This window comes from Schistocerca serialis, chromosome 1 (genome assembly GCF_023864345.2).
Source record: "Schistocerca serialis cubense isolate TAMUIC-IGC-003099 chromosome 1, iqSchSeri2.2, whole genome shotgun sequence".
Taxonomy (NCBI): domain Eukaryota; kingdom Metazoa; phylum Arthropoda; class Insecta; order Orthoptera; family Acrididae; genus Schistocerca; species Schistocerca serialis.
In genome coordinates, this window is record NC_064638.1 from 1,057,218,149 (window position 1) to 1,057,241,547 (window position 23,399).

The 23,399-nt window shown below is 44.2% G+C and overlaps 1 protein-coding gene and 1 non-coding gene across 2 annotated transcripts in view; one reads left to right on the plus strand and one right to left on the minus strand.

Moving 5' to 3' along the window:
• Positions 1–1,517: 1,517 nt before the first annotated feature.
• The window catches only part of LOC126415519 (phospholipase B1, membrane-associated-like), a 100,431-nt gene continuing 78,549 nt past the window's right edge, over positions 1,518–23,399 (plus strand). Inside the window, exons 1-2 of the mRNA XM_050083435.1 lie at positions 1,518–1,789; positions 20,024–20,237. Of these exons, the coding sequence (XP_049939392.1) occupies positions 1,577–1,789; positions 20,024–20,237 (427 nt within the window). The 5' untranslated portion in view covers positions 1,518–1,576. The remainder of the gene's footprint in view (positions 1,790–20,023; positions 20,238–23,399) is intronic.
• Positions 12,075–12,149, minus strand: Trnat-ggu (transfer RNA threonine (anticodon GGU)). The gene has a single exon. It is a non-coding gene; the product is annotated as a tRNA-Thr (tRNA).

Below are 23,399 nucleotides of genomic sequence, written 5' to 3' on the forward strand. Positions count from 1 at the left end.
TACCGCAACTGTGCCCACCACCTCAGGTTCGCACGTCTACTGTATCGTCTCCACATATCTCTAGCAATGGTCTGTGGGTTTCAGTTGATTCACTTTGTTCAGGAGTGAGAAATTAAGCGACAGATTTCTGATTACAATGAAGTGAATACTCTTAGCTGCATGCATGCGTTGATATAAGTCAATGGGAACAAATGAAAATGTGTGTCCTGACCGGGATTCGAATCCGAAATCTTCTGCTTACATGGCAGACACTCTATCCATCTGAACCAACTGGACACAGGGGATATTGCGATTGCAGAGACTTATCTCTGGCACGCCTCCAGTGAGACCCACATTCGCAACTTATTGTCCCGCACTATATTCATAGTGCCCCTGCCCATTATACTCATTACTCGCGGTTTTACAACCGATTCCCGTGAGAGTTCGGGCACTGTTTGTGCATCTGCACAGAAGAAGACGGTCAAATGGCCGGAGAGCCATATATATATATATATATATATATATATATATATATATATATATATATATATATATATATAAAGATGGTATCTGTTCTTTCGGACATGTCAGAAAAAACAGATTCATATATAGATTTCTGGTTCACACGCACTTCAATCTGAGACGTTCATCTGGTAAGCTCCCTTGCTGCTCCTATCTGTTGTAGGACAATGAGAGCAACAGGACAGTAGAAGATTCAAAAAATTTTGTTTCGTCAGCGTAGTCAGGCAAGTGAAGACTAAAAAAAAAAAAAAAAAAAACAGGAGCCGTTAGCTTCGGAATGACGCTAATAGAGAGAATACGTAGAAGCCGATGCAGACAGCGACGACTAGGTATTCTCACAGCGTATATGTAATGGCCACTTTTTAGGGGGATAGGACGTCAAACGGGCCGACTTGGAGCAGGAGCGGCACCACAGGACATTTTATTTTCTACTGTCTATACTTTTACAAATAAATTCATAAAACTTTTCAGCATGAGTAGGAAGGAGTCAGGATTCACACTCATAGCAGTGAAAGTGCAAAAACATAAAAAAATAATTTTTTTTAGATATGAAATTTCTTCATTTTTTCACTTAATTTTGGCTGCATGCAACAAATGCAGCCAATAGTAAGTGAAAAATGATGGAATTTCACATGTAAAAAAATTATTTTGTTATGTTTTTGAACTTCCGCTGCTACGAGTGTGAATCCTGAATTCTTCCTGGTCGTGCTGACAAAGTTTTATGAGTTTACTTGTAAAAGTGTAGACAGTGGAAATTAAAATGTCGTGTGGTGCCTCTCTTGCTCCAAGTCGGCCCGTTTGAAGTCCTACCCCTCTTAAAGACATACGCAGATGCTCTCAGGAGGTCTCGAGCTTTTGTGCTGTAACGCGAAGATCTTGCGCCGGATAATGCCAGCTGAGAAAGTGTGCAGTTTAGGGATCGGCGGAATGCTCGCACGCTATTGGCCTGGTCACGGCCGGGCCACGAGGCCCTGATATTATGTGAGCCGGCGCGGGGTCGACCAGTGTGGTGGACGTTCTCCGGCGCTTCGCAACCGGTTTCAGTGCGGCGGCGTCGTGCGTCGGGGCAGACAACATGCGGACGCTCTCGCTTGTAGTGGCCGTCGCGTACTGCTTCTTGAGCCTGCCTGCCGGTCCGGGGCAGGTACTGAGCTACGCCGGTCAAATAGCTTTCCAGACAGACCCGCCCAGCTTGATTGCCTTCTACGACTCTTTCAAGAATGTTCTCAGCAGGACACTCAGGCCGAAGGATCGGGTGAAGTTCTTGGAGACACTGCGACAGCGGAAGGTTAGTTCTGAATTTGATGACTGGTGATGAGGGGGGAACTGTTGTGTTGTCATTAGTGCTCGCCTGTTCACATTTACGAGAAACCAGGCAGTCTACATTTTCGTTTATGTGATAAGATTTGCAGATGCCTGCTATCATTACTAGTTTTGCGGGATGTTATAATGCTAGTTGGAAGTCCTTATATAACTTAACTAGCTGAGTATACGACGTATGTATTTATTCCAGTTCTATTAGTCCATCTCCTCTTATGCCTCTTTCTCTGGCCATCTCCTCCTCTCCCCTCTTAGTCCTTCTCCTTCTTCCCCCTCTCTCTGTCCATTTCCTTATCCCCTGTTCCTACCATCGCCTTCTCTCTCCTCTCTCTGTCCACCTCCTCCAACCCCACTCTCATTCCATCTCCTTCTGCCCTTCTCTTTGTCTATCTGCTACTCTCCCCTCTCTCTGTTCATTTCCTTCTCACCCCTCTCTGTACATTTGCTTCTCCCCCTCTGTCCACCTTCGCCTTCTCCCCTCTGTTCATCACATCCTGTCCACTCTGTCTCTTCCTTACACTTTTTATCTTCTCCTCCACCTCCATTACTGCATATTCTTCTCCACCCTCTCTATGTCCAACTCCTCCTTCCCCCCCTCTCTCTGTCTCTCACTGCCTCTTTCCTTTGTCTCTCCATCTCTCTTCCTTTCTCTCTGTCCGCCTCCTCATCTTCTCTATTTCTGTCCATTTCCATCTCCTCTCTCTCTGTTCATTTCCTCCTTCCCCATATCTCTGTCCATCTTCTCCATTCCCCTGTCTGACTGTCCGTTTCTTATCCCCCCCCCCCCCCCAATCATTCTCTGCATTATCACTCCCACCTGAATGGGAGGTTTGCTATTTCTTGCACCCACAGTATTTCTTTCCAGCCAACAAATGACATATATATCAAGTTTGCTTGAAATCGATCCAGGGTTTTAGGAGGAGCTTTTTACCCACAGCTTTTCTCGTTGCGCACACACACTGATCAGCCAGAACCTTATAACCACCTACCTTGCAGCCGGTGTGTCCATCTTTGGCACTGATACAGCGGCGACGCGTCATAATACGGAAGCAATGAGGCCTTGGTAGGTCGCTGGAGGGACCTGGTATCACATCTGCACGTACAAGTCATTTAACTCCCTAAAATTCCGGAGTGAGGGGCGATGAACTCTGACGTCACGTTCAGTCACATCCCAGATGTGTTCGATCAGGTTCAGATCTGGCTAGTGGGGAGGGGGGGGGGCAACATACCAATTGGAGCTCGGTACTATGTTGTTCGAACCACTCGATCACACTCCTAGCCTTGTGACATGGTGCATTGTCTTGTTGAAAAATGCCACTGCCATCGGGAAACAGCCGGCTGGTGTGGCCGTGCGTTTCTAGGCGCTTCAGTCTGGAACCGCGTGACCGCTACGGTCGCAGGATCGAATCCTGCCTCGGGCATGGATGTGTGTGATGTCCTTAGGTTAGTTAGATTTAAGTAGTTCTTAAGTTCTAGGGGACTGATGACCACATATGTTAAGTCCCATAGAGCTCAGAGCCATTTGAACCATTTGAACCATCGAGAAACATGATCGTCATGAAGAGTCGTACCTTATCTGCAATCAGTGTACGATGCTCCGTCATGGTGCCTTGCACGAGCTCCATTGGACCCATGGATGGCCAGAGCATAATGGAGCCGCTGCCAGCTTGTCTCTATCCAGCAGTACCGGTGTGAAGGAGCTGTTCCCTTGGAAGACGACGGATTCACGCTCTCCAATTGGCATGATGAAGAAGGTATCGGGAGTCATTGGTCCAACGTCCAGAGCCGATGGCCACGTGCCCATTTTAGTCATAGTTGCGGATGTCGTGGTATTAACATTGACACATGCAGGGGCCGTCGGCTCCGGTGGCCCATCGTTAGGTGTGTTCGATGCACTGAGTGTTCAGACACACTTGTACTCGGCCCAGAATAAAAAATCTGCTATTAGTTCAGTCATAGTTCGCCGCCTGCCCTGTTTTACCAGTATGCCCAGCCTACGTCGTCCGACATCTGTAATGAGATGTAGCCGCCCAAACCTTGGTGTCGCCAAGTATTGAAGACTCTTACCACAGCACTTCTCGAACAGTCGACAGGCCGTGCAGTTCCCAAAATGCCCATGTCGGGCCTCCGGGCCATCACAACCTGCCCTCGGTCAAACTCAGATAAATCACGTCCTTTCACATTCTACACACGAACAGCTCGCTCACTGCTCCTACATGTGCCGCGTGTGTGTCTCACTAGCAGTCATTCCTTGCCAAGTGACGCTGCTGGCGCTTGCGCCGGGTTTATATCGATGGTAGGTCGTTCGTCATAATATACTGGTTGATCAGTGTACACTGACGGAAAATTTTTCTTTTAATCATGCCGTCTTTTTCCACTTCCATGGCAAATCTGTATTCGGATGGAGCAAGTTCAGAAGCTGCAGAAACGTACGTAATGTCTTTATTCCGTGCGACCACGCCTCAGATATGTCGTCTACACACCGCCAGAAGCAAGAAGGTTGGGGACATGCCAACTGCAGTGTTTTTTCCTCAAGGACTTTCATAAAATATTTGGAAACCAGCACTGGCTGTCTTTAAGCCAAAACAGAAGAAACAAGAACTTCCGACTCAAGAGCCGACGCGGCGCACTTTCTTAACCGTAGGAGCGTCCAGAAGCACAGTCATTGTCCACAGCGCACGCACGAAACGCCTTTCTGCGCTTCCCTGAGAGCCACTTTCCACCAACCGCGAGCGTCTTCCCGCGCACGCGCACTGCCTGCTCCTGGCCCACACATTTCCACGCGGCCGCGTGATGATTACCAGTCGCGCCTTCTAGCAGCGACGGCAGCAGCTATCCACACCTAAAGATGTCGAAGTTCTGTTGACGAAATATTATCAGATTTGCGCAACATGATGTGACGGCAAACCCCAAAAGAGTATTTGCATTCAATAGGATAGTGATAAGATTTCAAAGTGAAGCAAATAAATTTGCAGCTTCCCTTAGGTGTTTCGGAATATAAAATGCTGCACTTCAGAGAACGAAAAAAAGTAATGTTCTGTGACTACAGTCTCAACAAGTCACAGCTGGAATCAGTCAACCAATACCCGGATGTAACAGTCTATAGGGATATTAAATGGAACCATTACGTTGTTCAGTAGCAGGAAACCAAGTGGCAAACTTCGATCGATTAGTACAGTACAACGAAAATGTAATCGGTCTATAAAGGAGATTGCATACAAAACTCTAGGGTGACTCGTCCTAGAATACCGTACAAGTGTGTGGGGCCTGCACCGCATAGAAGTAATGGAGGATATTGAGCATATACAAAGAAGGGCAGGACGAATTGTCATAGTCTTGTCTGACCCACGGGAAAAGCTAAAGAAAATGAACTGGCAGGCACTTGAATATACACGCAAACTATCCCGAGAAATATGAATTTTTAGGCATCCGAGACCTGTTAAAATCACTCTGGCTGTACTGCCGCGTCGTCTTATAATGTACTTGAAATTCTAAAACAAACCGCCGTATCTGATAGAAAAGTATCCTGTATCAGCTATAGAAAGCCTTATTTAATGCAGAGGTGCACTACAAGCAGGACTGCAAATTTTTTCGCTTTGACATCATACTGGATACAACAAGACATTGTACAGAGATAATTATTCCAAGGAAAGAGCAATGCTAATACGGAGCATTAGGCATGGAATGAATGATCACAGCACAATAAATGAAATCCAAGTGCCTGATGAGACAAATGATGTTGAATTAAAACTACTGATCACTAAATTCGCTGAATTTAGCTGACTGTAGCTGAAAACAAAGGAGGAATGAAACGACAATTAAAGCAGCTCAATTGGACTTACGAGGAGAACGCAGTAAAAAAAAATTGCCATAAACCGATTTCCCAGGAACTTCGCTCGGTGGAAAAGGAGTCAAAATAACACGTGTTTCGGCTTCCCCGTAGATTCTCGGTCGTTTTTGGGATAATGCCAGAGTATTCAAGGTACCTTGTAGCGCCTGCTGAAAGAGAGTGAAGCTGTACCGCAGTGGCTAGCGTAGCGGCCTTTCGTAACTGCGGCCCGTGTTTGAAAACAATTAAATGGTTTTAATTTTATTTTGCTTTGTCTAGGCATTTCCGCAGAATGAATGCACCAGATCTGCCTGAAGAATAAATATAAGAATAAAAAATAAGAATCAATATACGAATAAATATAAAGATGAAGTATAAGACTATGAGAATTTAAAAATATTTAACCCCTGAAAATACCACATCTACATTTTTTTTTGAGTTATCAGTCTTCTGAATGATTTGATGTGGTTCACCACGAATTCCTCCCATGTGCCAAACTCTTCACCTCAGAGTACCACTTGCAACCTACGTCCTCAGTTATTTTCTGGATATATTTCAATCTCTGTCGTCCTCTATAGTTTTACCCTCTACAGTTCCCTATAGCACCATGGAAGTTGTTTCGTGAAGTCTTAACAGATGTCTTATCGTCCTGTCCCTTCTTCTTGTCAATTTTTTCCATGCATTCTTTTACTTTCTGATTCTGCACAGAATCTTCTCATTCCTTACTTCATCAGTCCACCAAATTTTCAACATTCATCTGTAGCACAACATCTAGATGCTACAATTCTCTTCTGTTCCGGTTTCCCCACAGTCCGTTTCACTACCTTACAATGCTATGCTGCAAACGTACATTCTCAGAAATTTCTTCCTCAAATTAAGGCCTGTCTTTGACACTAGTAGACTTCTCTTGGCCAGGAATGCCCTTTTCGGCAGTGCTAGTCTGTTTTTGATGTCCTCCTTGCTCCGTCTGTCATTGGTTATTTTGTTGCCTATGTAGCAGAATCCCTTAACTTCATCTACTTCGTAACCATAAATCCTGATGTTACGTCTCTCGCTATTCTCATTTCTGCTACTTCTCATTATTTTTCTCTTTGTTCGGTTTACTCTCAATCCACATTCTGTACTAATTAGATTGTTCATTGAATTTAGCAGATCATGTAATTCTTCTTCACTTTCGCTCAGAATAGCAATATCATCAGTGAATCGTTCTTGATCGTCGACTCTTATTATTCTCTCTTGGCTGTTGTACATATTGTATATTGTCCGTCTCTCCTTATAGCGTACCCCTGTTTTTCTCAGAATTTCGAACATGTTGCACCATTTTACATTGCGAACACTTTTTCCAGGTCGACAAATCCGATGAACGTGTCTTGATTTTTCTTTAGTCTTGCTTCCGTTATCTACCACAACGTCAGAAGTGCCTCTCTGGTGCCTTTATCTTTCCTAAAGCAATAATGATCTTCATTTAACACACCCTTAATTTTCTTTTCCATTCTTCTGCTTATTATTCTTGTCAGAACTTGGATGCATGAGCTTTTAAGCTGATTGTACGATAATTCTCCTTACTTGTCAGCTCTTTTAGTCTTCGGAATTGTGTGGATGATATTTTTTCGAAAGCCAGATGGTATATAACCAGTCTCATACGCTCTACACTTCAAAATTAGTAATTGTTTTGTAGCCATTTCCCCCAATGATTTTAAGAATTCTAGTGGAATGCTATCTAGTCTGCCTTATTTGATCTCAAGTCTTCCAGAGCTCTTTTAAATTCTGATTCTAATACTGGATCCCCTGATACTAACCTAAACTCCGCCCGAACAGGCCATGAAGGCCCCACGGTAACGACCGGCCGCCGTGTCATCCTCAGCCCACTGGCGTCACTGGATGCGGATATGGAGAGGCATGAGGTCAGCAAACCGCTCTCCCGGCTGTTTTGTCAGTTTGCGAGAACGACTGTACCCCCTATCTCTTCAATATCGATTACTGTTTCTTCTTCTATCTCATGAGACTAATTATCCCCGTAATAAAGGCCTATCCTCTCTCTTCCTCTGCATTTAACAGTGGAATTCCCATTGCACTCTTAATGTTACCACCCTTGCTTTGAAATTCACGGAAGGTTCTTTAGGGTTTTCTGCATGCTGAATCATTCCTTCCGATAATCATTTCTTTTTCGACTTCTTCACATTTTTCTTGCAACCATTTCGCCTTAGTCTCCCTGCACTTCCTATTTATTTCATTCCTCAGCGACTTGTATTTCTGTAAGTCATATAACAAATGTCTGACACTTATTGTGACACCAAGTTGTAACTTTGCAATTAACTTAATGCCCTTGTCTCCTCTGACTTGATATGAAACACTTGTGTACTAATCTTCTACAGACATGGGTAGGTAAATAAAAAATAAAATAAAATAAAAATATGAAACACTTGTGTACTAATCTGCTACACACATGAATTCATAAATGAAAATAAAGTAAAGTAAAACAAAATCAATAATGAGTTTCCAATACGGGACGCAAAAGTGCGAAGCCGCGACGCTTCTGACCGTGCTACGGCTTCGATTCAATCGATGGCTCCCTACAAGGCGTTCAAAGTACATCTGAAACATTAACAGTCGGCTGTCGAGTATATGCGGATAAGCCGAGACATGTGTTCGTTTATTTTGACCCGTCTTGCACTGAGAGAAGCTTCTGGGAAACTGGGTTATGACGCGTGCTGTGTTCTCGTTAGCTTTCAGACTACTCTATTCAAGACTATTCTACAATGTCCATTAGACAGGTACGTGCTGAGCAAAGTAATGAGGGACTGATGACCTCGCCGTTTAGTCCCTTAATCCCCCCCCTCAGTCAATCAATCAATCAATCAATCAATCACTCGATCAGCAGAGTAGTGAGAGTTGGGAGAGGACAGCCGTGGTCGACAGCCGCGTGAGACAGCTGCTACGAAAGCAAAGTTCTTCCTTCAAATTGTCGAACGAATGTCAAAACGACAGATATTGAAATAATGACCATAGGACGAAAATTAACTGAAATCTCTGAACACAGGAACCCACTAGATCTGACGGCCTACCAATACCATATTACATAGAGTACGCGAAAGAACTTACCCTTTTTCTAGAAGCAACTTACTAGGTCGCTGGAGGAGCAAAGCATTCCTGATGATTGGAATATAACGCAGGTCAATTCCATTTTGAAGAAGCGTCATCGAAAAGACGCACAAAACTACAGGCTTGTATTTCTGGCGTTGATCTGTTGCAGTATTTAGAAATGTATTTTATGCTCGGGTATTTTACTATTTCTGGAAATCAAAAATCCCCTCTGCAGGAATCAACATCGGTTATGAAAGCAAAGATCGTACGATACCCAAGTCATTTTGGTCGTCCACGAGACCCAGGAAACAGTAAATACTGACTTCAAGGTTAATAACGTGTTTCTTGGCTACCAGAAGACATTAGATACATTTCTGCACTGCCACCTAATGAATTAGCTGGGGAATGGGTGCTTCAGTATGTCGCTTTTCTGTCACCAGACATTTCTTTCCCTCGTGTGTATGCGCAGGCCCATCGCCCATGCGACTTGCTATGCACAGGTAACAAGCATGTGTGTTTTAATTTCTTACTGAGACAAGAACTGCACGTGTAAGAACGGGCAATAACAGGCTTCAGAGATCCACGGCCGACCTACTACGATGAAGTCATTTGGGTTACTTCCAGATGAAAAATATTATTTAATAGTCATCCTCTATGATGGAATGTGGAATCTCAAACCATCTTCTCTGCGAGGACAGGCGATATTTACATGTTGAGCATGGGGCAATGTCTGTCGCCGAAGATCTGATTTGGCACAGAATCTAAATGTCGTTTGGACAACAGTTCTGATGGTGTCCATTTTGGGAGCCGCGTGCATATCCTGAATACCTTCCAGGGGGAGGGGGAGGGGGTTACACATACGATGCAACGGAGTACCTTGTTCTGAAGAACGTGGAGGTATCGTAACTGTGTGGCGGACTCTATGCCCCATGAAGTGGGCCCTTACGGAAAGGCTGCAAGAACAATCGCCTTGTAAAGCCGCAATCTGATGAACTGATGTAGTTCATTGTTGATAGAAAACCAGTCAGTCCCCTAACCATTTGGAGGCAATTACTCCATTTGTCCTATATGAGGGCGCGGGAAAGGAATCCAGAGACCAGGCTAACGCCGAAGTACGGAAGTCTTCGTTCATGATATTTTGCGGCCTTTCACCCGGACGGGGTCCACCCTCGGTTGTCGCGGCGTAAAGTAGATCGTTGTCATCATGGCTGCATGCGGTTGGCCCTTAATCAGTTTGAATACAGAAAGGTTTAACGGAGTGTTGTCTTCTGTTCGTGAAGAACACTGTACCTGCAGCAATATTGAGCCGGGAGAACGTTGGCAACTCAGGGAAAGTCATTGATGCAGATGTTAAGGAAATCTGGCGAAAAAATCGATGCCAGGGGAATTCCAGCTGCGATTGTCTTCGTGCTGGACTGTTTTCCCTCGACAGAGACTATGATCCGTTGGCCCTGCAAGTAGCTTTCGATGAGATGGACATAGCTTTCTGGGAGCCATGTTTGCACCACCAGATTCTGAATCATATTTTCCTGTCGTGCCCCAACATAGGCACTGTCCTAACCTCAAAAATCAGCAGTATTGGCTTTGGAGGTGTTGAGGTTGCCAGAGTGTGCTCCACCGGATGGAGGACGTGCAGTTCAACGGATTCAGCACTGGGAAGATCCGGACTGTTTTCACTGCTGCAATAATTACTGCAACTGAAGGAACTTATTAACGAGTATCACCAGCAAGATCAGTGACTTCTGCGGGGGCAACTGGTTGTTTGTAACGGAGTCGATGCCAGGTGAAGAAGAGCCTTTCCGTTTTTTTAGAATGTTCTTAATTTTGGTGTGTGTTACGATCGCTGACCGCCGCCTAGAGCTGTTATAAACTGCGACATCAGTTGTCCGTCTCAGCGTTCTTCGTCGTAGAGACCATATATTGGGAGGTCGTTTCGGCACCTGTACGCCACCGTGAAAGTCTTTGCAATCTGCAGCGCGTCGAAAATAACTCCTTCATCGGTGGTTAGTGAAATGCGGTAGGCAGCAGGGGTTGTGTGGAAGGGTACTGAGCCATAATAAATTTATTATTCTAAAAATACCAATGAATTTATTTTTAAAGCAAAAATCCAAGAATAGCACTGACTGAAAAGACTAAAGTTCAGTGAACAACTGATGGCAAACGCCTCAAAAGTGCAACAGTATAAAATCACCTCCTTTTTGTATTTAAAAGAAATACATTTACATTACAAACAGCAAACATCGTCTATTGCCAGTAATTATCAAAACGACTGACAAAATTGGTTCAAATTTATGATGATAGAGGCAGTGGCAGAGGCGACGGCAGTAGCAATAATTCCTCCTCTACTAACACAGGACGGCGGTTGCCGTTACCACAGTACTAGAAACCTTCATTAACAGTGTCAATCATGGTACGCAGGGATCTTTAACAAGATCACAGTTAACAAGAGATACAATCACTTATTCTGTAACACAGAGAGAGCTCATTAATTGTTTAGTAAAAATTAACATACTACAAATGCAGATATCTTACTTTAATTTTTTTGTAGAAGCAAAAACAATTTAGTAAACAGTTCGAGCTCGTGATACTAGCCAACAGGTAACTATAGACATGCCTCAGAAATAAGTTAGCCAAATTGAACAATTTTCACTGGCTATAAAGTACAATTCGTAAATCAGAAGAATTACATCTGCATTCAATACCATTAGATTCTAAAATCAGTTTGAAATAGTGACAGCCACAAGCCCACACACATTGACAGAACTGAACTCAAGTAGTACCAGGAAAAACCTTCATAAATAACACATTTATATACGTAAGAACAGGCAACCAGGATACGGAATCAAAATAGCCACCATGCGACGAGCACACTAATCGGATGCTCACCGTGATTTCTCGTAAAATCCAGCGCCCACTGACAAACGCTTGCTTAGAGAGCGCGGAGAGAATGATGTATCGAAGATTACTTGTAGTCTGAAACCCACGGGTATCATCCAGCAGATGCCCCCGCATCCAGTACTTGCAAAGGTCACACTGTACTCCTGTCCGGCACCTCAACGGACACAAATTGCTTACAATTTCAATAGCCTAGGACACGACGAATACTGTGCGTCCTGTCGAAGTAGCTTTTAACGAGCCACGTTCACAGCTGCGATCAACACTCGCAGTGAGCAAAGGCACCACTCTTTATATATACTAAGATGGTATCTTTTCGGACATGTCCGAAAGAACAGATACCATCGGTGACCACGCAGCTCGTTAGAATGAAATTACAATGAAATGAACACCCTTAGCTGCCTACAGGCGTTGACAGACGTCAACGGGGACAGAAGAAAATGTGTGCCCTGACCGGGACTCGAACCCGGGATCTCCTGCTTACCTGGCAGACGCTCTATCCATCTGAGCCACCGAGGACACAGAGGATAGGGCGACTGCAGGGATTTATCTCTGGCACGCCTCCCACGAAACCCACATTCTCAACATATTGTCCCGCACTACATTCGTAGTGCCCCCGCCCATTATACTCATTACTCGCGGCGCGTTGCCGATTCCCGTAAGAGTTCGGGCACTGTTTGTGCATTCGCACAGAAGAAGAAGATGGTCAAGTGGCCGGTGAGCCTTAACTATATATATATATATATATATATATATATATATATATATATATATTAAGATGGTATCTGTCCGAAAGAATGGGCGAGGGCACTACGAATGTAGTGCGGGACAATACGTTGAGAATGTGGGTTTCGCGGGGGGGCGTGCCAGAGATAAATCCCTTCAGTCGCGCTATACTCTGTGTCCTCGGTAGCTGAGATGGATAGAGCGTCTTCCATGTAAGCAGGACATCCCGGGTTCGAGTCCCGGTCGGGGCACACATTTTCATCTGTCCCCGTTGTCTTATGTCAACGCATTTAGGCACCACTCTTGTCAACGGACCACGGCAGACGCTTGGCCACAACATGCCGCCTCACTTGCGCTCCTCGCCGTCTGTGTCAGTCTCTTATCTCCACTCGGTCGCCGCAGCCTTAACTATCTTCTCCTCCGACCTGCCCTCTACCGGTGACAGTAACGCTCAATGCACTCTATCGGCCAGAGGAATTCTAAATCCGCGGGAATTATGCAGAATTAAACGCGGGCGCACGGCACTGTTAGCTGTCGTTTTGGCTGAACCACTGATTGCAGAGATTTGACCAGATGGAAGTGAAATTGCTCCATCTTGTCCTCCCACCCTTCGCCGTTCCATTACATAAGACGGTATCGAAGTTCTCGCGGACATGGGGATTCCTGAATTCTTGCCAATGCCGTCTATTTCTGTTCTTCTGATGGCACAGTTCTTGGAGCAGAGGTAGTAGTTCCACACGCTATGGAGAGGCAATGATTATGGTTGTTGTAGCCCGTTGTATGACTTTCTGGATATTTTTTGTCAGGTAATTGATAACGGTCATGATTTCCGCCTCAGTTCGGAGCGCGAACACCATTTACCCCCTGCTGTTGAGATCCTGCGGTAGCAGTCCCAGCTGATGGCAATTGTAGTCTAGTTGGCGTGCTACAGTGAAATGCGGCGAAGGGCAATGGCGACTGGGAGATGATTTGATGGAATGTCGCTGGAGCCGCGCGGGATTAGCCGAGCGGTCTAGGTGCGCTGCAGTCATGGACTGTGCGGCTGGTCCCGGTGGAGGTTCGAGTCCTCCCTCGGGCATGGGTGTGTGTGTTTGTCCTTAGGATAATTTAGGTTAAGTAGTGTGTAAGGTTAGGGACTGATGAACTTAGCAGTTAAGTCCCATAAGATTTCACACACATTTGAACATTTTTTTTGGAATGTCGCTGACTGTAGTGAGAAGTATGATGACCGGTGTGTTCTTAGAAATGACGATATGCAGCATGTCAGTTTCCTGCTGGCGATTGAAAAGCAGGTAAGTAGGGTTCTGTGGTCCATGGACTTCCACTTCAAGATCTCCTGCAGAAGTTTGGAGACTGTCCCAAATCGGATGCTTCACATTCAGCTCTCGCATCAGAGAGCGTCGTCAGGACTTCCAGTTCAGTCTTCAGAGTGTGAAATGCCGAGACGAAAGTGACGTCGCCTGAGTCAGTGTGAACCGTCACCACTGTGGCCTCACTGTTGTAGAGTGGTAGCAGTCCTTCCTTATGGTGGATGAGGAAACAGCGCGCGGCGCCTCCCGCCGGAGGTTCGAGTCCTCCCTGGGGCATGGGTGTGTGTGTTGTCCTTGGTATAAGTTAGTTTAAGTAGTGTGTAAGTCTAGGGACCGATGACCTCAGCAGTTTTATCCCTTAGGAATTCATACACATTTGAACATTTGAGGAAACAGCAGAGAAAAACCAGCGTGTCTCATATCCTGTCCATTGTGTCAGTCCTGTGGGCTATCATGTTTCGCAGCTGAAACAACTCACTGCCACGCAGATAGTGAAGCGTGCCTGTTAATTTGGCGTAGTGGAAGGGGGAGCTGAATATATACAGGGACTACCATGGAAGGCATTGACAAGTAAAATGAACCAGTTAATAGTGAATAAGTAATCCTGGCAGACTTAGCTAAATGAGACGTACCTACTGATGGGGGGAAACTATACATAGCAGAAATACCTTTTATTGTGTGATCACATAACTGCAGAAAAATCATTGGAAGCGGTGACTTCAATTAAATATCTAAGGAGTGAAGCGGAACGACCACATAAAAATAAATGCGAGTAAGGCAGATGCCAGACTGAGATTCATCTAGAAAAAAATTCAGGAAATGTAGCCTATCGACAAGGGAAATGGTTTACAATTTGCTCGTCAGGAGGGATCCGTACCAGATAGGAATGATAGAGGAAATAGAGAAGATCCAAAAAAGAGCAGCGCGTTTCGTTACAGGCTTATTTAATAAGTATGAAAGCATCACAGATATGATCAACCAACGCCCGTAGTAGACGCTGTAAGAGAGGAGTTCTGCATCACGGTGTGGTTCATTCTTCCAGTTCCGTGAGAGTACGTTCCTAGAAGAGTCAACAAATATATTTCTTGCTCCTACGTACACCTTGCGAAAAAACATTAGAGATTGGAGCTCACACGGAGGCTTACCGTACCCACGGCACACAAGGCAATGTATATGGTGGTCCACTGATCGTGACCGGGCCAAATATCTCACGAAATAAGCGTCACACGAAAAACTACAAAGAACGAAACTTGTCTAGGGGAAAACCAGATGGCACTGCCATAGGTCAAACAGATAACAACTGCGTTTCTTAAAAATAGAAACCCCCATTTTTTATTACATGTTCGTGTAGTACGTAAAATATTAATGTTTTAGTTGGACCACTTTTTTCGCTTTGTGATAGATGGCGCTGTAATAATCACAAACATATGGCTTACAATTTCAGACGAACAGTTGGTAACAGGTAGGTTTTTAAAATTAAAATACAGAACGTAGGTACGTTTGAACATTTTATTTCGGTTGTTCCAATGTGATACCTCTGTGAACTTATCACTTCTGAGAACGCATGCTGTTACAGCGTGATTACCTGTAAATACCACATTAACGCAATAAATGCTCAAAATGATGTCCGTCAACCTCGAGGCATTTGGCAATGCGTGTAACGACATTCACCTCAACACTCAGTAGTTCGCCTTCCGTAATGTTCGCACATGAATTGACAATGCGCTGTCGCATGTTGTCAGGCGTTGTCGGTGGATCAGGACAGCAAATATCCTTCAACTTTCCCCACAGAAATAAATCCGGGGACGTCAGATCCGGTGAATGTGCGGGCCTTGCTATGGTGCTTCGACGACCGATCCACCTGTCATGAAATATCCTATTCAATACCGCTTCAACCGCACGCGAGATATGTACCGGACAGCCATCATGTTGGAAGTACATCGCCATTCTGTCATGCAGTGAGACATCTTGTAGTAACATCGATAGAACATTACGTAGGAAATCAGCATAAATTGCACCATTTAGATTGTCATCGATAAAATGGAAGCCAATTATCCTTACTCCCATAATGCCGCACCATACATTAACCCGCCAAGGTCGCTGATGTTCCACTTATCGCAGCCACCGTGCATTTTCCGTTGCCCAGTAGTGCATATTATGCCGGTTTACGTTACCTCTGTTGGTGAATGACGCTTCGTCGCTAAATAGAACGGGTGCAAAAAATCAGTCATCGTCCCGTAATTTCTCTTGTGCCCAGTGGCAGATCTGTACACGGCGTTCAAAATCGTCGCCATGCAATTCCTGGTGCATAGAAATATGGTACGGGTGCAATCGATATTGATGTAGCATTCTCAGCACCGACGTTTCTGAGATTCCCGATTCTCGCGCAATTTGTCTGCTACTGATGTGCGGATTAGCCGTGACAGCAGCTAAAACACCTACTTGGGCATCATAATTTGTTGCGGGTCGTGGTTGACGTTTCACATGTGGCTGAACACTTCCTGTTTCCTGAAATAACGTAACTAGCCGGCGAACGGTCCGGACACTTGGATGATGTCGTCTGGGATACCGAGCAGCATACATAGCACAAGCCCGTTGGGCATTTTGGTCACAATAGACATACATCAACACGATATCGACCTTTTCCGCAATTGGTTCATATGGTTCAAATGGCTCAGAGCACTATAGAACTTAACTTCTGATGTCATCAGTCCCCTAGAACTTAGAACTACTTAAACCTAATTAACCTAAGGACATCACACACATCCATGCCCGAGGCAGGATTCGTACCTGCGACCGTAGCGTTCGAACGGTTTCAGACTGTAACGCCTAGAACGACTCGGCCACACCGGCCGGCACGCAATTGGTAAACGGTCCATTTTAACACGGGCAATGTATCGCGAAGCAAATACCGTCCGCACTGGCGGAATGTTACGTGATACCACGTACTTATACGTTTGTGACTATTCCAGCGCCATCTGTCACAAAGCGTAGAAAGTGGTCCAACTAAAACATTCATATTTCTTTACGTACTACACAAATATATAATAAAAATGGGGGTTCTTATTTTAAAAAAAAAACGCAGTTATATCCGTTTGACCTATGGCAGCGCCATCTAGCGGGCCAAACATAGCGCCACCTGTTTTCCCCCTTCAAGCTAGACGTGTTTCGTTCTTTGTAGTTTTTTTCTTTTGATGCTTATTTGGTAACATGATTGGCCCGGTCACTATCAATGGACCACCCTATATATATATATATATATATATATATATTATATATATATATATATATATATATATATATAGAGAGAGAGAGAGAGAGAGAGAGAGAGAGAGAGTGAGAGAGACTTTCTCTCCTAAGAGTCGCCAGGAACATTTGCTCTTGTGTTCGGGCTGATCTCAGAAATTTCTTGCTTGCAATGTGTAGCTGGAGTCAGCCCCAACGAACACATAATGTTTTTCATGCAACGTACACAGTCGATGGAAATAGTCAGTGTCTTCTCTTGATTTTTAAAGGAAAATTTAAATGCCCATTAGATGAAGGTGTCGCACATTAGTCAAGTGAGAAATTCGTTTCATCTGTCTGTATTAACAAGGACAGTAACACAAAGAATAACCAGCACTCCAGTAGCGACTGAGCTGCGCTATTGAATGGCGATAGCGGTCACCGCGGGCCAGGACGGTGCCGTTGCTGCAGGTGTACGGGGTGTTCTTCGTGTTCTACTGTTCCTTTTAATACATACCCACGAAGTAACTCGAAGTTTTCCGTCGACACTGGGCATCGGATGAAAGACGTGATGAGCAGTATTTCTTTGGACAACTCCAATTACATTTTAAAAAAGCGAAATTGCAGATATCTCCCGAAACGCCAGAGAAAAAGCGTCTAACGACTATTAGGATGGACACCCCGTTGACTAAAAGTTCCTGGCAGATTAAAACTGTGCGCCGGAACGAGACTCGAACTTAGGACCTTTGCCTTACGCGTGCAAAGGCTCTACCAACCGAGCTACCCAGGCACGTCTCACAGCTTCACTTTCGCCAGCACCTCGTCTCTTGCCTTCCGAACTTCACAGAAGCTCTCCAGCTCTCCGCGAAAGACAAAGGTCCCGAGCTCGAGTCTCGATCCGGCACACAGCTTTAATCTGCCAGGAAGTCTCAGATCAGCGCACACTCCGCTGCAGGATGAAAATTTGATTCTGGAATCATCCCCCAGGCTATGGTTAAGCATGTCTCCGAAATGTCCTTTCTTCCAGAAATGCTAGTCTTGCAATGTTCGCAGGAGATGAAATTTGTGGTAAGTTCTGTGGGACCAAACTGCTGAGGTCATCGATCCCTAAGCTTACGCACTACTTAATCTAACTTAAACTAACTTACGGCAAGGACAACACACACACACACACCCATGCCCGATGGAGGGCTCGAACCTCCGACGGGGGGATCCGCGCGAACCGTGACAAGATGCCTAAGACCGCACGGCTACACAGCGCGTCCCTCGTAGGAGAGCTTCTATGAAGTTTGGAAGGTGCAAGACGAGGTACTGCCGGAAGCAAAGTTGTGAGGACGGGTAGTAAGTCATGGTTGGGTAGCCCAGTTGGTACAGCACTTGCCCGGGAAAGGCAAATGTCCCGAGTTCGAGTCTCCGTCTCGCACACAGTTTTAATTTGCCAGGAAGTATCAGATTAGCGAACAGCAGAGTGAAAATTTTATTCTAGATCCTGTTAGCTATCTGTCATTTGGATAAAGGTATGCACAAAAGAATTGTCAAAAGAAATATGTCCCTCACATACAAATATGGCTCATGGTCCTGGTTAATCCATAGTCAAAGAGTGGCAGTGGTTATTAATGGTAGCAAAGGAGTTCAGTAACTGCATATTTATTTCAGAAGAATCTACACCCATAAAAGAAAACTAAACACAATAAAAGTATTCGTTCAAAATAACAAATGGCACATGACGCATTAAACTGTTTCAGTTATGCTTAATACATACGTGACTGAACTGCAACATACCAGAAAACATAGCATAACAGAGGTGTTACCTCCAGAGATCGTGACTGAATCAACTTAAGACGATGTGGCGCAAACAAATGTTTCAATCGTGGTTCAAGGAGAGGTGGTATTCCGGCATGCACAGGAACTAATGCGTGCACTTCACAATTTAACGAGCAACACATGGTAACCCACCGAAGATTCACTGGAATAAGCATCCACTCCCGAACGGCGAAAGAACATAATAAGAGTCGGGAATACGACATTAAGTAACGTCTAACGTGATCGTGACGTACCTGAAGTCCAAAGGGGGACAGTCTCTATTAAATTCAAGCACCTAAGCGGATACTACCAATCTTCACAGCGTCGACAATACTGCTTTCTGGCAGAACACTCAGCACCTCAAGATGTCATCTTGTAGCTGGCAAAGCTTGAGGAAAGTGTGGAAGCAAACTACCGTATGATAGTGAGAAATGATCGACAGTGATCAACGAGCTTGGAAGAAAATGTGGATAGGCTCTAACACTGTTTTTTATATTCAGGCATCGATCTTTTCTGGTTGGTTTGATGCGGCCCGCCACGAATTTCTCTCCAGTGCCAACCTATTCATCTCAGAGAAGCTCTTCCGCACAACGTCCCCAATTATTTGTTGGATGTATTCCAATCTCAGTCTTCCTCTACAGTTTTAACTCTCTACACCTGTCTCTAGTATCAGGAAGCTTTTCCCTAATGTCTTGACACATGCCCTGTCATCTTGTCCTTACTTCTTGTCAGTGTTTTCCTTACGTTCTTTTATTTGTTTGTTCTGCGGGACTTTCCTCGTTCCTTATCGGTTGACCTAATTTTCATCCTCTGTTGTATCACATCTCAAATGCTTCGGTTCTCTTTTGTTGTGTTCTTCCCACAGCCCATGGTTCACTACCATACAACGCAGTACATTCTCATAAATTCTTTCCTCGAATCAAGGCCTATGTTTGATACTAGCATATTTCTTTGGCCAAGATCGCTCTCCTTGCAGGCGTGTTTGATTATAATGTCATTGCTTCGTCTGTCATGGGTTATTTTGCTTCTGTGGTAGCAGAATTCCTTAACTATATATAAAAGATCTAAACTGTTTCATGAATAAACAGAAGCCTGTTTTTGTAGAGAACTATGTAGGGCATCGCCTGAAGAGAAACTTAAGAGAGTGATTGCTCGATTTACTTTTTTAACAAATTTCTCAATTTTTGTGCGAGTTATCTCGTCGGCAAATGCACCACGAAACGACCAGATCTGAACTGCTGCCGCAGCTTGACGAGAAGGTTCATATGCTACCCCATGCCGTGAGCGCTGGAGTGCCCCTGGGACTGACTGCCGCGTTATTCTGCCGCAGGCGCTGCAGCCGGAGGTCCCCTCGGACCGGCCCTTCCCGTGCGACACGCGCCTCGGCCGCTCGCCCTCCCCGCCGGACTCTGTGCACCGCCTGCGGCCCGGAGACATCGACGTCATCGCGGCACTGGGCGACAGCCTCACCGCCGGCAACGGTGTACTAGCTGCCAACATCATGCAAGTACTCGCGGAGAACAGGGGCGCCTCCTGGTCTATTGGTAAGCACTCCTCTCTCTGTGATGTAGTTAAGGCCGTCTGTGACGAATGTAGCAAGTTTGTATCCTGGTACTGACAGAAATTTCTGTCATTCAGTTTACTGGCCCTCAGAGGTACAATTGCTGTCCACCTGATAGGAAACAGTTCTCTTGGAATGAATGCCATACCTGCACGCAGAGTCTCATGGAACGTGATCTTCTGAAGCGCCCCGAGTACAGTCAATAATACAGGGTGTTTATAAATGAATATCGGGTTGTAACGCTTTATAATATTTATTAAATTACAGTGAAAAAATGATATGTCAAATGAGAGAGCAACTCAAACAGTTTTACCAAGAACCTGATAAATGTTCAATGTGAGTCGGCTGTGGTGGCCGATCGGATATAGGCGCTTATAACGGATCTTTTACGTTGGGGGATATATTTTTTTGTTAGATGTTTTCGTTAAATAGCTGAATAAATTGTAATTAGGAATAATTTAACCAAGCAGAGTAGAGAACATAAAGCCAAAGGTCTGTTCATTGAGCGGACATTGTCGTAATGTAATGACATTGCGTTGTTCGGTTGTTAAAACAAGGCGTTTGTGTTCCGTTCTGCTGTTCCGTCGTGCGCGTATCTGAAAGGAAATAATTCGGGGACTAGAATAAACTTTCACACAATAGTTACGATTCGATGTTCCGACAAAAGGGGTTAACGTCAGTGTTAATTTGAATTGTGGGCGACAGGATTAGTTTTGACAGATACGTGAAAACGGACGTAACGAAAGTTGTTCGCGTATCATCCTTGAACGTGACTTTTTATTTAATTAACGATTGCGGGCTCGTTAAAAGCTATTATCTCATGATTAGGATCAATCCCTCTTTCCTCCTAGATAGTGATCATTCATTAACATTTACGTCATAAGAAAAATAATTATTAATAAAAGTGATGTTAAATGACAATTCCGTTAGTGTGGAACCGACGTAATATCTCTGAAATGACATTGATATATAATTTGTTTTAAATACTGAACTGAGATAGGAAGTAAATTGAAATTAGTGAACATTTGATACTGAGATTATAGAAGCAGAAGCGCTTAAAGTTTATCTTCTCTAAAATAGCAAAATAGGTACGAACTTTAACTCAATACTCGACATTATGTATTGCAAACACATTAGCATTTCATACTTATTTTGACGACGCGCTGTTAAACAAAGGAACGTTGAGTCTCTGTACGAGTAATAAAATTAAATCTAAAAACATAATAATGGCGAACTCCGCTTTAACAAACTGCATTGCGTGTCGTCATCGGGCAATAACTGCTCAACCCTGGAGACTTCTGTGGTGAAATTAGAAGTCGAGCATATAAAACAAACTTAAAAATCCATTCAAGCTACAGTGGAGTCGGCACAACACGACGTGGGCAGTTATATGATTCAGTCTGGAACCGCGCGACCGCTACGGTCGCAGGTTCGAATCCTGCCTCGGGCATGGTTGTGTGTGATGTCCTTAGGTTAGTTAGCTTTAAGTAGTTCTACGTTCTAGGGGACTGATGACCTCAGATGTTAAGTCCCATAGTGCTCAGAGCCATTTGACACATTAGATAAATCTTATCGTTCCACTTCGTTCACATTCCTATGGCTAACTTAGGTTTTCAGTTGTATTAAGTTGCTGCAAATCGCCTGTGAAAGAATTCGCAGAATAACAAATATCACTTTTAAAAGAAGACCTTAGTTCCACTTTAGTTGCGTCGATTTATTGTTCACAGGCGGACAAGTTTTGAAATTACATTCCTTTTCATCATTTATCGTGTCGGAAAATAAAGACACACTGGAAGAGACGCACACAGTCGTAAATAGTGCTCAGAGCCGTTTGAACCATTTTGTTCAATGTGAGCACCATTTGTCACAAGGCACACATCAAGTCTATTGCCGAGTTGCGCCTTTCTTTTTTGGTGAACCTACCGTAACTGGCACTTCTTACCTTGTTACATTAGAGCAATGGATCTTCCCTCAGTTGGAAGAAGCGCTGGATAGGCCGCAAGGGGCCCCAATCACAGGGCTTGCTTTGCTTGGCCTCCACGTTCACCCGTCCTAACGTCATGCGATTTTTTGCTTTGGGGCTTCATCAAGGATCGTGTGTACGTACCTCCGCTACCAGCAGACCTCCCTGAATTGAGAAACCGGATTGAAGCAGCTTTTGCTACAATCACTGAAAACACACTTATCAACGTTTGGGAAGAACTCGGCTATAGAGTTGATGTGCCGTGTGACAAATGGTGCTCACATTGAACATTTATAAGGTTCTTGGCAAAACTGTTTGAGTTGATCTTTCATTTGACATATCATTTATAGCTGTAAGTTTAGTATAATAAATATTGTAAAGCGTTAAAATCCCGATATTCATTTATAAACACCCTGTACTTCTCAGTATTTCCTGATGCGTAATAACATTGATCATGTAGGGGTAGACTGAGAGGTTGTGCAGTAATATTGAAAATATATTGAAATGTATTGCGCTGCCTTGACATATTGTGTCGTCTGTGCGAAGTACTGACATTGTCTTCCACAGTCCCTCGTGTGCTACGTAGGACAAGCAGGTTAGATTAGTTTAGGTTTGTTGGGTGTGGAAAGAGCATTATTGTTAGCGTGCATCGAAATGAGTAAATTATTGTTGGTATTGTGGAATGTTAAGGCATATCAGTACAAAAACCGAATTTTAAGAATGATGCACGTACTATTGCATGATACTTGTCCGTAAGTATATCTCAAATTCTGAAAGGTGAAATCGCAATTCTATATTTCAAGTCTTGGAAACAATTGCCTGTAGCAAGGTATCGTAGCGTAATAGATAAGTGCTGACTTGCTGGAACGGCATTTTTTTTATCGATATATAGGCGTCCATTTATCTAAGCAGGGGTGGAGGCCGAGTGCCTGTGTGTGAGGATGTGAATCTATGGGGAGAAACATTTACAGTAATGAATCAAATGTTGGATTATCAGCACACTTTTTTTTTAACCTCAATTCTCTGAAAAAATTTTCATGAATGATATTTGACGTTTCTTGAGCCAGTTTTTTATCCTCTTTTTCTTTCCCGCTTGCGACAAAGTAGAGCGATTATCATATAAGCAGCGTCTTTATCGTTCAACATTCCGACCAAAGTATTATGGCACTATAATATTGAAAA